Source organism: Myotis brandtii, unplaced genomic scaffold (genome assembly GCF_000412655.1).
Source record: "Myotis brandtii unplaced genomic scaffold, ASM41265v1 scaffold18, whole genome shotgun sequence".
In the NCBI taxonomy this organism is placed as follows: domain Eukaryota; kingdom Metazoa; phylum Chordata; class Mammalia; order Chiroptera; family Vespertilionidae; genus Myotis; species Myotis brandtii.
The window spans coordinates 6,935,498-6,950,678 of record NW_005356674.1 but is presented as its reverse complement, the minus strand read 5'-3'; the positions used below and the strand labels follow the sequence as shown (position 1 = coordinate 6,950,678).

Sequence of the window (15,181 nt, the reverse complement as noted above, 5' to 3'; positions counted from 1 at the left end):
TATAAAAAATGAAGACTGATATAATTAGAAATATAATTGGAAAAGACTTGGAAATCAATCTAGATGCCATCTGCATTGGAGTCTCTGGAACCTCTTTCCCTCGGCTTGTTAATGAAATCATTTACCCATCAACATCGGAAACCTGCTAACAAGTTCAGCTGCTTGTTGGACTCCCTCACCCTCCACACTACCCCCACGCCAATGGCACATTAATCATTTTTAAAAACAAACAAACTAGTGGGCAATATATAAACTTTTTCTCTTGGCCTTTGGTTCCTTGAATTTCTTCTTTTTCCCACATTGAGCAATTTATCACTGTTTGAAACTTGCTTATTTCACCTGTCACGCTGCTTTTCATCTCTGTGAGTATTGTTGAAGTTGAAACACTGAAAACTTCAGGTTTTCCCTCCCAGAGTTGATGTTTCTATTGGAAGATTTTGGCCAAGCTTTGCCTTAAATGTTGAGTGCCTCCTTAGTTCTCTTGGAGTGCTTACATTCCCAGTTTAAGTTTTCTAAATCTTCACCTTGGTGTTTTGTTTTGCTTTGCTTTGTTTTACCAACTGAAGAATTTTATTTTTAATTTGCCGTGATTTTCAACCTGTCTTATTCTGTGTATTCAAGTGTGTTTTTATGAACTTATATTTTTATTAACTTTACACATGTACATACTTTAAGGCAGGTTTTCTCAAACTCAGTAGTGACATTTTGGGCTGGATGACTCTTTGGTGTGAGGGGCTGTCCTGTGTGTGCACTCTTGTATATTTAGCAGCATCTTGTCCTCTATCCCCTCGATGCCAACAACAGCGACTGTCTCCATCCCCCTTGTGACAGCCAAAGATGTCTCCAGACATGTCAAATGGCGCCCGTGGAAGATCTTCAAAATTCTCTCTAGTTGAGAACCACTGGTTGAAAGAATCAAGTAATTTCACAAGATCTGTTAGGAAAAAATGGCAATCCCTCGGCCCCTGTCTCTTCTCTCTTCTTTTTCAGGTGGTCTCTTTGCTGTACTTCCTGGGAGATTTCTTTGACTTTATCTCACAATGTTCTTCTTATATTTTAATTTCAAGAGTTCATTTTTTTCTCTCTGAATATTCCTTTTTTTATACTCTTCTGTTCTTATTTCATGGCTGAAATGTCTCTTCTTACCTCTCTTGAGGATATAAATTAGTATTTTTTAAGTCTCCTTTGCCCAAATAGTCTGTTTCCTACAGGGTTTTTCCCCCCCTGTTTTTCTCTATATTTAACATATGTCTGGAGAATGGGATTTCTCTTCCTATTGAGAACAAAAAGGCTGATTGGCAGCCTCAAGGACGTGGGGCTAGTCAGCCACAAGTTTCACTGAAAAGTGAGCTGGCTGAGTTCTTAGCAAACCTCTGGTACCAGCATCTTCGGTCTTTCTTTGTCTAGTCAGATTCTCCTGAGAAGATTCTTGCAATTGCCTACCTGAGGGTGGAGGTCTGGCTGCCAGCTTCCTAGGACCACGTGGAAAAGAAGAGCTGAGGGTCCACATCTATTTCCCCTACCTTCCTTTGATCTCTCTGTTCTCAGGACTGTGCCATTGGCCTTCAACTCTTCCTGGAGGTCCCTAGGGTAGACAACTCAGTTTTATTGTCTGGGATGGAAGAAGGAACCTTCACCCAGAGAATTGGAAAGAGATTGGTGGATTCCTAAGATGATTTTCAACCAACCCTTAATTTAGCCTCTCCCTTTTGTCTCTACATCTAGAGGTACCTGGTGCTGACAATTTCTGAGCCTTCTGGGAATGTTATAAAACACACGAATTCTTGGCTCTTCCTGCTGTTGGCTTAGGATTCGGCTTTTTCAGATCTGCTAAGTCATTTAACACTTAAACATCTGCTTTCCTGCCTCCAAAATTTCATGGCTATTATCTCCTTTCTCATTCTCTACATGCTTGTCGGGTTTTTGTGGAGGTGGTTTTGCCTTTAAAAAATATCCGCTTACTATTATTGTAGTAAGACATTGGGAGGGTTCAAAATTAAATTCATATGCTCAATCTACCATTTTCCCCTGAGAGGTTAATCTATATCTTCTAAAAGAAAAAGAAAAAAAAACAGAAAGAAAAAAAACAAGATCAGTAAGTTTTGTTGTCTTTTTCCACATAACCCAGCATACTGTGAATATCATTGGAATACCCAAAGGGCATCAATAATTATTTGCTGTTCCATGGGCCATTGCTTTTACAAATTAAGTTGATTTTAGACAACTTCATTTTTTATTCCTATAAAGGTTATAAATTATGTGGCATGTTGAATGAACAAAGGAATATTGTTCAAATTTTTAAACTAAATTCTAGCTTTCCTTATGATAAATTATATTGTCGAGTGGACATGGAAAAATTCCTGGCATACGATAAGTGTTAACAACTGTTGTTTTTATGACTGTTGCTATTTCCCATTTTGCTACAGATATTTTCAGCCAACTGTTAAATGTTTTCTTATTGTTGTTTCAAGGGTTTCTATATTAAATTCTTTTTGTATTTCTGGGGTTTTTGTTCATTTGTTTTTCATTTTATAAATAAAATAAAAGTCACTAAATAAATTTAGATAAAAATTAATTTAGATAAAAATTTCTCCCTTAGCCCATCAATTCCAATTCTAGCAACCTTCCCAAGGAAATAATCAGAATTGCACATATAACTTTATGGAAGCATTGCTTATTACAACAACAGGAAACTTAAGTGCCAATGGTAAGGGACTGATTAAGTAAATCATAGCATATCTACTAGTAGCTATTGGAATACTATGCAGCCAGGAAAAGTGATTTTGCAAAAGAATATTTCGTACCACAAAAGTGTCCAGAGATATATATTTAGTTTAAAAGGCAACAGGGAAAAAAGTATAAAATTGAGAAAAGAACATATAGATTAATACCAAGAAAATAAATAGAAGACTAGAAGAAAAGACACAAAAATATTAGCATTATTTGGGGGAGAAGGTATTACTGAGGACTTTTTTCCTTCCGTGTGCTTTTTGTCCATCTCTTTCTAAAATGAAAGTGAATTGCCTTTGAAACTTAAAATGCCCAAACCCCCAAACACACACACATATGTATAAATATAATTTTAAAGTAAATAATTTCTGTTTTGAGATATCCGCTGGACTTCCCGGAGAACCGGGATCCCCTGGGGAGCTGGGACCTCCTGGACGCAAGGTGAGTTGAAAAGCCATAAATCAGACCAGATCCTTTTCCAAATAAAAAGTCAGTGCATGGAGTCTTCTTTGTCCAAATGTACATACTTTCTGTCTCTGGCAACTATTTCCCACCTCTATGTGCTCAGAAAGAGGAAGCAAAAAGATGCCAGTTAAATATCAGTTGCCATTTCTTGGGAGGTGGAGAGAGCTGAGGGAGTAAACGAACAGTATAAAGACTAAAATGAGATTTCTCAACTATCAGCACATTTTATTCATCTGTCCAATCTTTGTCCTCTTCTTACATTCAATAAATGATCAGCAAATGAAGGAAGGTAAGGGGAAATTAATAAATAGTGAATAAATGGCCGAAGTTTCGTTGACATGAAATTTGCTTTCTTCAGGAATTTGGGTGGGCTCCATTGCATTTTTCTTGGAGTGTCTCTCGTAGCCAGACTCTTCCTGTTTCAAAGGTGGGATTAACACATGAAATTCGAGCCACTTTGTTCTTTCTGTCCTCTCTCAGATAGATATGCGTATGTAGGTAGGTATATTCAGTTATGAAAGACAATTGGGGTTACCTTTCCAGACGTCAGATTGAGTCGGGTCCCTTTGTCCTCCAGCCGATGATGGGAACAGATTAAGGTTCAGCTCAGCTCCTGCTCGGTGGCCAAGACAACGCATGGAATTGAGGAACTCCCAGCCTCTGTCTTAAGGAGGGGCAGGCATCTGGATGGTCCAGTGACCATCCTTAGATTCTGGACAGCCCTTAACAAGACATGGGGTCGGAGGAAAACAGCCTTTGGAAATTTGTGTTCATCAAACTTGCTGCTTATTGGTTATCCCCCTTAGAATGTTGTTGCAAATTAGGTGAGGAATATCTACGTGTATTCTTTCCTCCCCCTCTAACTTAATAAGAATAAAAACTTTAAAAAGTCATCCTTTTCTTAGAGTAATGTTGGTGCGCATTCTGGCTACTGATGTATGTGCTTAGAGCAGTGAAACCACATTTTGTTTGTTTCCCTAGGGTGTGAAAGGGGCCAAAGGATTGGCTTCGTTTTCCGTATGTATCTCCTGACTCCAACGGAGTGTTCCAAGCACTCCATGAAATGTATTTTATTTTTAAACTTCAGGATCTGGCAGTCTGTTGGTTAATTCTTTCTGTTTTATTTTTGAACTGTAGATGTGTGAGCTCATTCAGTATGTGCGGGACCACAGTCGTAAGTACCCTGCTTAAAATGATCACCCAAGTTGTCAGCATGCATAGAAGAAAAGCGGCAATTTCTGCACTCAAAATTGAGACAATTTACCAGCCAATTTCTTAAAATTAGAGATGTCACCGCATATATTTTGAGTCAGCATAGACTGGTGACTATTAACTAACTCCCTCTCTTGCTGCCAGCATGTTTAATGGAACCTCTTCCAAGCACTAAGTAATGATATATCTAGTGCTTCTAGGGAAAATTGAGATATGAGGTCAGAACTCTCTGGATGGTGAAATCAATCAATCAATGGACAATCACAGTGAACACTTTAACATGATTATTAACTCCTGACCCTGGCTGACAAGATTGAATTCACCTGGTGTGAAAGAGACAGACGAGTAAGAAGCTGTGATGATAAGGTGTCCTGGTGTTTGGGAGCCCAGATTTTGGTTTATAGGGTTGGAAATACCTGGGAAGGTATGCTTGATTACTTTTAGTTGGACTGATTTACTTGTAAAATTACTCATTCTGCCAATAGTTTTTCCTCTCAAAATTTTAAAAGCAAAAAAGTATTTTGATTTGGCAAATGCTCGCTCTTTTGAATTTGCTTTAAGACCCTTATGGCAGCTTGTCCTACCAAAATAGGTGTTACCACCATCAAAGGAAGTCCATGTACAAGATCAGGAGAGAGTTGAGTATTTAATGTTTATCTACACATGCTCATTGACTTTCCAAATAAACATTATGACTGACATGAAGAATCAAATTTCTCCTCAAGGCATTTTGGGGAAGAAAAATAAACAAAGTAGAGCTGATTTCTGTAGAGGGCATTGATCTCTAAGATACAGACTTAAAAGCTTTGAATGTAGGGTTGATTTTTTCTTTTTAAATCTTCACCTGAGGATATTTTTTAATTTTATTTTAGAGAGAGAGTAAGGGGGAGAGAGAGAAACAGCAGTGTGAGAGAGAAATATGGATTGGTTGCCTCCCATATGCACCCTGACTGAGGATCAAACCCACAACCTTTTGGTGTACGGAAGATGCTCCAACCAGCTGAGCCACCTGGCCAGGGCTGCAGGGTTGATCGTAACTCTGCCTTTATGCAGCAGAATGGAACCATCCAGTGATGGGAATCAAAATATACACATTGTGTCATGAAGACTGGCTGCTTTGGGGCTGAGTTAGCACAGCAGGCCTTTTGACATGAGAGTCATGTGAACTATGATGACTCAAGAGTAGATCCAAGTATGATGAGGCCTGATCTTTTAAAATTTGAGGGGCTCGATAGAAAATTACTAATCCAAAGGAGGGTACAAAATTATTTCAAAAGTAAGTGTTCTTTAGAACAAGAAAGGAAATCACAATCAATGATTTCTGCATAAAAGTATGTGTTCATGTGAGCCCATGGCTAGGGGCCCTCCCAGGGCCTTGCAAGGGGCCACAGCAGATGAGAGAGAAAACCAGTGCCATCCAGTACAACTTTCTGTGAGGATGGAAATGTTCCGATGCACTGCCCAATACGGTGGCCACTAGCCACGTGACTCTGAGCACTTTATATTTAATTTCATTTTAACTAGTTAAAATCTAAAGTCACATGTGGCTAATGGCTTCCATGTTGGACAGTACAGACCTAAAACTTAAGCTTCATTTGCTTCAGAATAAATCTATGTCTGATGTTTATACACACACTTATGTGTGTGTGTATACAAATATCATTGAGAGCTATAGAAATCTACATGAGGAAATTCAGAGTAAAGAGAGGATAGGGCCTTTTAACTTTCCAAATTCTGTGCACCTCCCTGCAACATAATGTTCCTTCCCGGGCCAACGTTCTTTTCCTTGACAGCTGGCTGCAGGCTGCTGAGTTATGGCTGTTTATTGTCCCACCTCTCCGTTCCCATTCCCTGTGGAAGGCGCAGGGCTTGTGCCAAGATGCTGGGATGCATCTGCGTTTTCTCCAAACCCTATCTGATGCTTTGATTTCTGAGTCATCCACAAAAAGCACACAGTGCAGAATCGCAGCTGCCCTGGTTTTCCCACGCAGGACAGGATTCTGTTCTCCTACCAAATAATAACCTAATCTCCTTTGTTCTTCTCTCCTAGCTGGCGGACACGGTGAGTAATCTTTATTTACAGCCTATTATAATCAAGCCCAACATGTCGTACATCTGGAGAGATGAGTTAGAATAATGTGTTGCCTACCAAATGATTTAAATTTTACCTAGGCAGTCTTTGCTTTGTCATACTGGTAGCATAGACCTGCCTTCAATAAATCACTCAGTTTTAGCTGAGTCTCACAGCTATTTCTCAACCAACTGGTTTGATTTTTTTATTATTAAAGTTTTAATGACTAGCATTACCATTTATCTTACTGTTGAGTTTTTTGTAATAATATCCCTTCCCCCTTCATTTTTTCTCTCTCTCGATTTGTCATATTGTCTCTGTAGTTTAGAGGTTAGGAATTAAGATGCAGAAGGGGAAAAGTGGAAACTAAAAGTAGAGATGATCAGATAGCAAGTAAGCTGAATGTACAATTCAGATCATGCTAAAATCTATGGAGCTCATGCCTGATGGTAATTATTAGTTGATTGATTATCTTTCAGTGCTAATTTTTAAGTCTTTTACAAATGCCTATTACATACGTTTGTATAAACCCATCATCCTTCTCTTATACATTTATACCCTTATACCCTTTTTAAAAACATATGTTTTTATTGATTTCCGAGAGGAAGGGAAAGGGAGAGAGAGAGAGAGAAACATCAATGATGAGAGAGAATCATTGATCAGCTGCCTCCTGTATGCCCCACACTAGGATCAAGCCCGCAACCCAGTCATGTGCCCTGACCGGGAATTGAACCGTGACCTCCTGTTTCATAGGTCCATACTCAACCACTGAGCCACGCCAGCCAGGCCCTTATACCTTTTATGTAAACCCACTAATCTGTGCCCTCTGATTGCTTGTTCACTCATTCAACAGATAGTTATTGAAAGCCTATTATGTGCCAGTCTGCCCCGGGAACCAGGGACACAGGGGTGGCTAAGATGGATGGGATTCCTGTCTTTAGAAGTTTCCATCCCAGTAGTGGATCCAGATAATAATCAAAAGAAAGAATTACACAGTCCTATCATTGCTATGAAAGGTGTAAAGAATACGATACTCTGTCACAGAATAGGGGAGGGGAGAAACCCTTATGGATGGAGGGCTCCTCTTTGAGGCAGAAACACTAAAGTTTGGCCTGAAGAATAAAAACCAGCAAGCTCTGTACCAGCCGGGCACAGAGACGTGCAAGTGCAAAGGCCATGAGCCAAGACAGCTAAGCATTTTTTAAGAGCTGATGGAAGCCCCCATGACTGAGACACAGAGGGAGGGGAGGTTGGCATTTGAAAAAAGTAAGCCAAGGCCAGGTCAAGCTGAGCTTCCCAGGTTACAACAAGGCAGCTAGATTTTATCTGAATTATAATGGAAGATTAAAGAATTTATTGAGCCCTAGCCGGTTTGGCTCAGTGGATAGAGCGTCAGCCTGCGGTCCAAAGAGTCCCAGGTTCAATTCTGGTCAAGGGCATATGCCTGGGTTTCGGGCTCGGTCCAACATGCAGGAGGCAGCCAATCAATGATTCCCTCTTGTCATTGATGTTTCTATTTCTGCCTTCCTCTCCTTTCCTCTCTGAAATAAATAAAAAATATAAAAAAATAAAAGAATTTGCCCTAACCGGTTGGCTCGGTGGATAGAGAATCAGCCTGCGGATTAAAGGGTCCCAGGTTCGATTCCGGTCAAGGGCATGTACCTTGGTTGCGGACACATCCCCAGTAAGGGGTGTGCAGGAGGCAGCTGACCGATTGTTCTCTCTCATCGATGTTTCTAACTCTCTATCCCTCTCCCTTCCTCTCTGTAAAAAATCAATAAAATATATTTTTTAAAAAGAATTTATTGAAAGTATGAAGGTTGGGGGAGCATGAGCTGATAAACAATTTTTTGAAGCTCGCTTGGAATAGTGTCAAAGCCAGAGGATTACTAGTTAGGAGGCTGTTGTGGTATTTCAGGCAAAGATGGTGGTGGCCTGGATGCGGGTCACCGTTGTTATGTTAGGTGAACGGCCTTGGTTTGGGTTGCCTCCTTCTATCCTCCTCATCACCTGCTCAGTGCCAAACAGCGGCCATCAGTGTACAGTGTGTGGCCACAGGGCCATGTTGGTCTCGGTGTGGCAATCCATGCCTTGAGGAGGCCTCCTCCGTGCTACCACAATCCAACCCAATGTCCTTCAGTGTCCTTGGGTTCCTGCAGCTTGCTGGGTTTCGGGGGATGTATTTGGCAAGTTGAATTAGCCCTTTGGTGTTTTTCCCGAAACTTGAATTTGTTTATATCTTCCGCCAGTGCTGCGAATCCTTTTTTCCCTTTACCTCTCAATTACGTCTGAAGCTGTGTTGTCATCATTCCCATATGCAAGTAACAGCCCCAACACAAAGCTGGTAGAACCACTTTTGTGTTTGGTCATAGTTCCACTCATTTTTTTTTTATTATAAAATTGAGATGACCTTAATTTTTTAAAATCTGTTAAACCCATTAAATTAGACTCAGAGGCTAATACATTCTGTCCTGTCTCCATTGAGATGCGCAGTGTAATTTGGAGTCGGACGTTTATTCTTAGTTGTCCTTTTGCCTGTGAAGGTCACAGAGTCGGGGACCAGAAGGAGATCATAATCCAGCACTGAGCGGGGGGTGAGACCCAACTGGCCATGGCAGAGGCCTCCCTCCTTGGCCAGCCTGGGCGGGGCCCAGCAGGTCTGAGTCCCTGAGCTCCCTGTGAACAGCTGGTGGTCTCATGTGCTTATTATCTCTGAGTCTGACTTGCTGGCATTTGATGGAGAGGAGACCACCCCTCCAAGAGAAGCACATCGTTGAGATTTCCAGACATCTTCCCCATTGTTAACGTTTTGTTCTCCTTCCTCTCCCTATTGCAAAGAACTGTCCTTTGGTTCTTTTTCATTCGGGCAACATTTATTAGATCCCTGATATATGGCAGGGACTAATAACTTGGCAGATCAAGAGAGACACAAGCCCTGTCTCCACACTTCCTAAATTAGTAGGGGAGGCAAACATTAATCAGATATCCAGACAAGTGGAAATTGCCAACTGTGATAATTACAGGGAACTGGGATTAGAATGAATGAATTGGGACCATTGACTAAATCTGAAAGTAATGCTTACATTGGAGTTTAATAATCATAATTCAGAGTTTCTCTAAGTGGTAAGATATTTATTGATTAAACTTGCATTTTAGCTGTCACATAAAAAAATCAGTTAATTTTTTTTCTTATTCTTTTAAGTGATAGAGTTCTCCCCCACAGTGAAAAAGTCTGTAATAATAATTATAATAGTAATGGCTAACATGAATTGAAAACCTACTATGTGCCAGGCACTGTTATCCTACGTGCTTTACCTGTATTGATTCATTTAATCTTCAGCACAGGCCTATGTACTGGGTGACGTTAGGACTGACATTTTACCGATGAGCAAACTGAAGCGTAGAGGGGCTAAGTCCCGTGGACAAGGTCACTTGGCCAGGACTTCCTGGTAGTGCCTGCTGCCTTTGCATCTGTCTGTTCTGTATAGAGTGTGTCAGTTCTCTTCCAATCTTTAGAACTTATCAGCAGAGCTCTCACACCCATTTCTTTTTATCTCATTACAGTTCCTCACTAAGTAAAAAAAAAAAAAATTAGTTTCTTTAACTGAGTGAATTTCCAGCAACAAACACGATGCCATTGATCCAATCTCCGTAGGGAAAAGGAAGGGCATATCCATGAGCTCTTTATCATTTAGAAGGAATTTGGAAATTAACTTACAGATGTCATTAAAACTCAAATTGAATTGTAGACTTTTCCTTGTGTTTTATTTAAAAAGAGCAAATTCAGATTCTTAGAGCAGCACTTTAAGTGTTCAATTTAAATATGTAATGTTCCAAATTTTTAAAATATTTAAATTGTTAATACTTACTTAACGTTTCAATATTTGAACATTTCAAATTACTTTGCCTTCTATGTGTCTTTTTTTTTTTTTTTTTTTATCAACACTACCTGATCCTGGGTGTGTTCTTGCCTTTTAGGAAAACCCAAGTGCCCCGTGCATCCCACCGAGTTGGTGTTCGCCTTGGACCAGTCGCGGGATGTGACGGAGCAGGAATTTGAGCAGATGAAGCAGGTGATGTCCTCCCTGGTGAGCGGCGTCCAGGTCCGGGAGAACAGCTGCCCCGTGGGGGCGCGCGTCGCCGTGGTCTCTTATAACTCCCATGCCCGGCACCTCATCCGCTTCTCAGACACCCACAGGAAGAGCAAACTCCTCCGGGAAATCGAAGCCATCCCTTACGAGAGGTCCTCTGACAGCAGGGAGATCGGCAAAGCAATGAGGTTTATTTCCAGGAACGTCTTCAAGCGAACCCTCCCGGGGGCTCGCACAAGAAGAATCGCCACACTTTTCAGCAGCGGTCAGTCTGCCGATGTCCAGTCCATCGCCACGGCCGCTATGGAGTTCAGTGCCCTTGACATCGTTCCGGTCGTGATCGCTTTCAGCAACGTGCCCGCCATCAGGCGTGCGTTTGCGGTAAGAGGGTTAAGCCTTTTCTGTGGCTTTTTTGGGGGGAGGGGATTATATTCAGAAGTCTCTATAAGAAAGTAGAATTATACTATGTAGTACTGTTACCAGGAGCATGCTAAGCCCTTTACGTGCATTATCCTGTTTAATTCTAAAAGGTACCATGTATGACATAGGCATAATTGTTATTCCAATTATATTATGAGAAAACCGAGTCTGAGAAGTTCGCCTCTATGCCCGGGGTCACACAGCTGGGAAGAGGCAAAGTCAGGACTTGAACCCAGTTTGCTATTCTAGTGCTTCTGCAAGGGACTCTGAGGTGCCTCTGGGTGTAAAGATACTCAGTCAGGAAGGCCAATAAACATTCCTGGATGTCACTTTATGGCCAGAGTAAGTAATTGTTACTCTACAATGAAAACCAATGGACTGATTTTATAGCTTCACCAATCGTGTAACTATCTACATGTTACAAAGGAAAACCTATTCTAGTTATAGCTTCTTAGGCTGAGGATTAAATTCTTACTGTGCAACATTCCTAAAGAAATGTGGGATCAAGATGACCTTATTTTTAAATGGTGGTATAATTGACATATAACATTACATTAGTTTCAGGTGTACAACATAATGATTCAGTATTTGTATATATGACCAGATGATCACCACAAAAAATCTAGTTAACATCTGTCACCATACATAGTTACAAAATTTGTTTTTTCCTTGTGATGAGAACTTTTAAGATTTACTATCTTGGCAACTTTCAAATGTGCTATATAGTATTAACTATAATCATGCTGTACATCACATCCTCATGAGGTATTTTTACCTTTTTACTCCCTTCACCTATTTCACCCATCCTCCCACCCCACACCTCTGGCAACTATCAAACTTGTTCTCTGTGTGAGTTAGGGTTTGGTTTGGTTTTGTTTTTGATTCCACATGTAAGTGAGATCATATGACGTTTGTCTTTCTCTGTCTGATTTGTTTCCCTCTGTATAATGCCCTCGAATTCCATCTATGCTGTCACAAATGGCAAAATGTTATTCCTTTATATGGCTCAATAATATTCCACTGTACACATACATATACGTCTTTATCCATTTATCTATTGGTGGACACAAGTTGTTTCCACGTCTTGGCTTCTGTAAATAATGCTGCAATGAACATAAGGTGCAGAGATCTTTCTGAGTTGGTGCTTTTGGTTGAGTTTTTTTTTCTATAAATAGCCAGAAGTGGAATTGCTGGATCAAATCATAGTTCTATTTTTAGTTTTTTGAGGAACCTCCATGCTGTTTTTCATAATGGCTGAACCAATTTACACTCCACCAAGAGTGCACAAGGGTTCCATTTGCTTCACATCCTCGCCAGTACTTATTACTTCTTGTCTTTTTGAAGATAGCCGTTCTGACCTTTAAAACACCTGCCCATAGTGGCTCAGTGGCAGGGCTCCCTGACAGAAGACCTGCTGAGCCCAACCAAGTGTCCTTCCTGTCCTCTGTGATGGCCCAGTATGGTGTTTTGTTCTGCACTTGTGTGGATCCATGAAGAGGGGCCCCACACAGCAGCAAAAGGGCCTTGGAAGATACAACCTGAATAAAAGGCCAAGCATTGGAAAACGATTTCATTTGGAGGAATGAAAGTAAGAAGCAACTGAATCACTGCCTTCAAGTGTGTGAAAAATTATTACTGGAGAAAATTAGCCAGCTGAACGCCAAGTTAGCAAAATTTCATATTCGAGAAACTGGGATTGATAGAAGTAGGAAACTCCAGGTTAGAGTTAGGTAGGAATTTTCTCAAGGCAAGATTGATTTACTGTTGGCATGGACTAGCTGGCTCAATGTAGGTGGTAAGGCATCACCTTTGCCTAAAGGCCTTTCATAGGGGCAGCCACTCACCTGTCAGTGACTTCTACCTGTCTTTCCTGGAGACTGGAGGCTAGGATTCAGTGGGCTTTTGACCTTTCCAGCTGTGTAATTTTTGGTGAAGCGTGTTCAAATAAGCAGGACTGAGTTAAAACAGAGCACTTGTCTATGAAACAGAGCAAGCAGAGTTGTTGTGAAGATGAAATGATGCAATGCTGTGCATCAGAGCTTAGTACATAGCAAACACTCAAGAAGGTAGCTTTTGCTTTATTATCATTCCTTTACTTGATACTGAACTACAATCTGTTTAACAATATTGAAGTCTAGGATGTAGAGGCACTAAAACTGCTATTAGCCTCACTGATCTAACTCAGAATTATGCAAACGATCTGACTGATAATATCAGCCTCAGAGAAGAAGATGCGCATAAATTAGAAAAGACTGGGGCCAGCAAATGAAGCTGCAATGAGATGCAGGAGCTCCAATTTCTGTAATTGGGTTTGGTTACTCAGAGTCCTCATAATTCCCTCTGTTTATTGAGAGCCCCTATTGCCCTTGGCTTTATTTAGCCACAAAACAAGGGATAACTTAATATCTAATGCAAATAAATAATTGAGGGTACTTGGAATATAAACTTAAACAGACACAATGCCATCACTCGCTCAAAGGTATATGCACAGCATATAACTTAAGAAACGTACTTTGTTGGTTTATTTTAAACCTTTTGCATGTTCACATGTCACTTATAGGTTCTACCCAAATCACCTAGAGACTCTTTGCTCCTTTCTTGAGGGAGTTCATCTCAAAAAGGCGCCAATGAAGGTACAAATTCTTGACAAAGACCCTGAGCAGAATTGGCTCCAAACACCCCTTCGACAGAAGAGTGAGAGCTGCAGACAGAAGTCAGAATTGGTCCCAAGGTTCATTCATCCAACAAATGTTTGTGAGCACCTCATATATACCAGGTGCTGTCCTACACTGAGGGGATACAGTACATCCCCAAGGGCTCCCGGACTGTGAGAGGGCACAGGCCGGGCTGAGAGACCACCCCCCGCACAAGTGCACAAATTTCATGCATTGGGCCTCTAGTTTAATAAGAATTGCATTTAGTAAGAACTGCCCAGACCTTGCGACCCTTCTCCTAACACTTTAAACTTTCTTTGAGCTTCAGTTTCCTCATCTGTAAAACAGGGATGATGAAAAAAACTCACTGGGTTGTTGAGATAATGGGTATAATGGATAGAAAGTGCTTGGTGGTCTCTCATGACCCATGTGGCACCCACCAGTAAGTGCTTTTCAATGATGGTCATTCAGTAGCCTTGTTAGCTTGGCGTATACATAGTTATTCCATTTTACAGAGGAGGAAACAGAGGCAAGATAACTTGTCATACAGCTAAAGGGAGCTTCAGGGGCTCGCACCCAGGCAGTGCTCTCAGCCACCCTGACAGGCAGTGCCTCCCCTCAACTTTTTTAGAAGCAGCAGCGTTGCTCTCTCCACATCTCAGTTCTCTGAACAGTCCTGGGAAGTTCTTGCAGCCCCACCCACTACACTGTTCTTTCTCTCCCTTCTCCTTGCAGATCGACGACACCGGCACATTCCAAGTAATAGTGGTTCCGTCCGGGACCGACTACACGCCAGCACTAGAGAGACTACAGAGGTGCACGTTCTGCTATGGTAAGACCCACAGAGAGAGTGGCATTTGATCAGGCCTGTTAAGCACATTGAGTCACCCTTGGCAGGACCGGCTGGAACTTGGCAGCTAGGACATGGGTGGCCTTGGGAGAGTCTCCCTGGGGCTCTGGGCTCACCTCATCACACAGCATCATCCACAGATGGAGCCTCTCAGCTTCGAGCAGGGGCTCCTCCCCTCCTAGGTACCACAGCAGGAGGATTACATTCCCAGGCCTCTCTGCCTCGTGCAGCTTCCAGGAACCAGCAAGGATTTTTAGAAAAATGTAGCCTGTCTCGTGGCCAAGCTTTTCATGCTATAAAGCAGGGGCAGGAAACGTCCAGCCCCATGTAAGGCCTGCAAAATCATTTGGTCTGGCCCTGCCAAGGCATTAGGGGTGAGTTAATTAAATGTTTGATCAAATATAGCAGGCTAATTTTTAAGGTGATAATTCTGTATGGCCTGTGAATGATGTTATAAAGATCCAAATGGTCCTTGGCAGAAAAAAGGTTCCCCGCCCCTGCTATAAAGTATATTTAATGTGTTTCTAAATCCTAAATATTCACACCCCAAAGAAATGTTTTACAGTATAAGTGGAAATTAGCAGAAATCCGTGCATTTCTCATTCAAAAGATGCTTCATGGGCTTCCAAATGTGAAGCATCAAGATTTGCAGCCCTGGTTTGTGTGTGGTTGTGGTTTATAGTCTACA

General features: G+C 41.4%; 1 protein-coding gene across 1 annotated transcript in view; it reads left to right on the top strand.

Moving 5' to 3' along the window:
* Positions 1 to 15,181, top strand: part of COL6A6 (collagen, type VI, alpha 6) — a 100,786-nt gene that overhangs the window by 69,642 nt on the left and 15,963 nt on the right. Inside the window, exons 28-33 of the mRNA XM_014537539.1 lie at positions 3,109 to 3,171; positions 4,177 to 4,212; positions 4,333 to 4,369; positions 6,458 to 6,469; positions 10,457 to 10,950; positions 14,379 to 14,475. Of these exons, the coding sequence (XP_014393025.1) occupies positions 3,109 to 3,171; positions 4,177 to 4,212; positions 4,333 to 4,369; positions 6,458 to 6,469; positions 10,457 to 10,950; positions 14,379 to 14,475 (739 nt within the window). The remainder of the gene's footprint in view (positions 1 to 3,108; positions 3,172 to 4,176; positions 4,213 to 4,332; positions 4,370 to 6,457; positions 6,470 to 10,456; positions 10,951 to 14,378; positions 14,476 to 15,181) is intronic.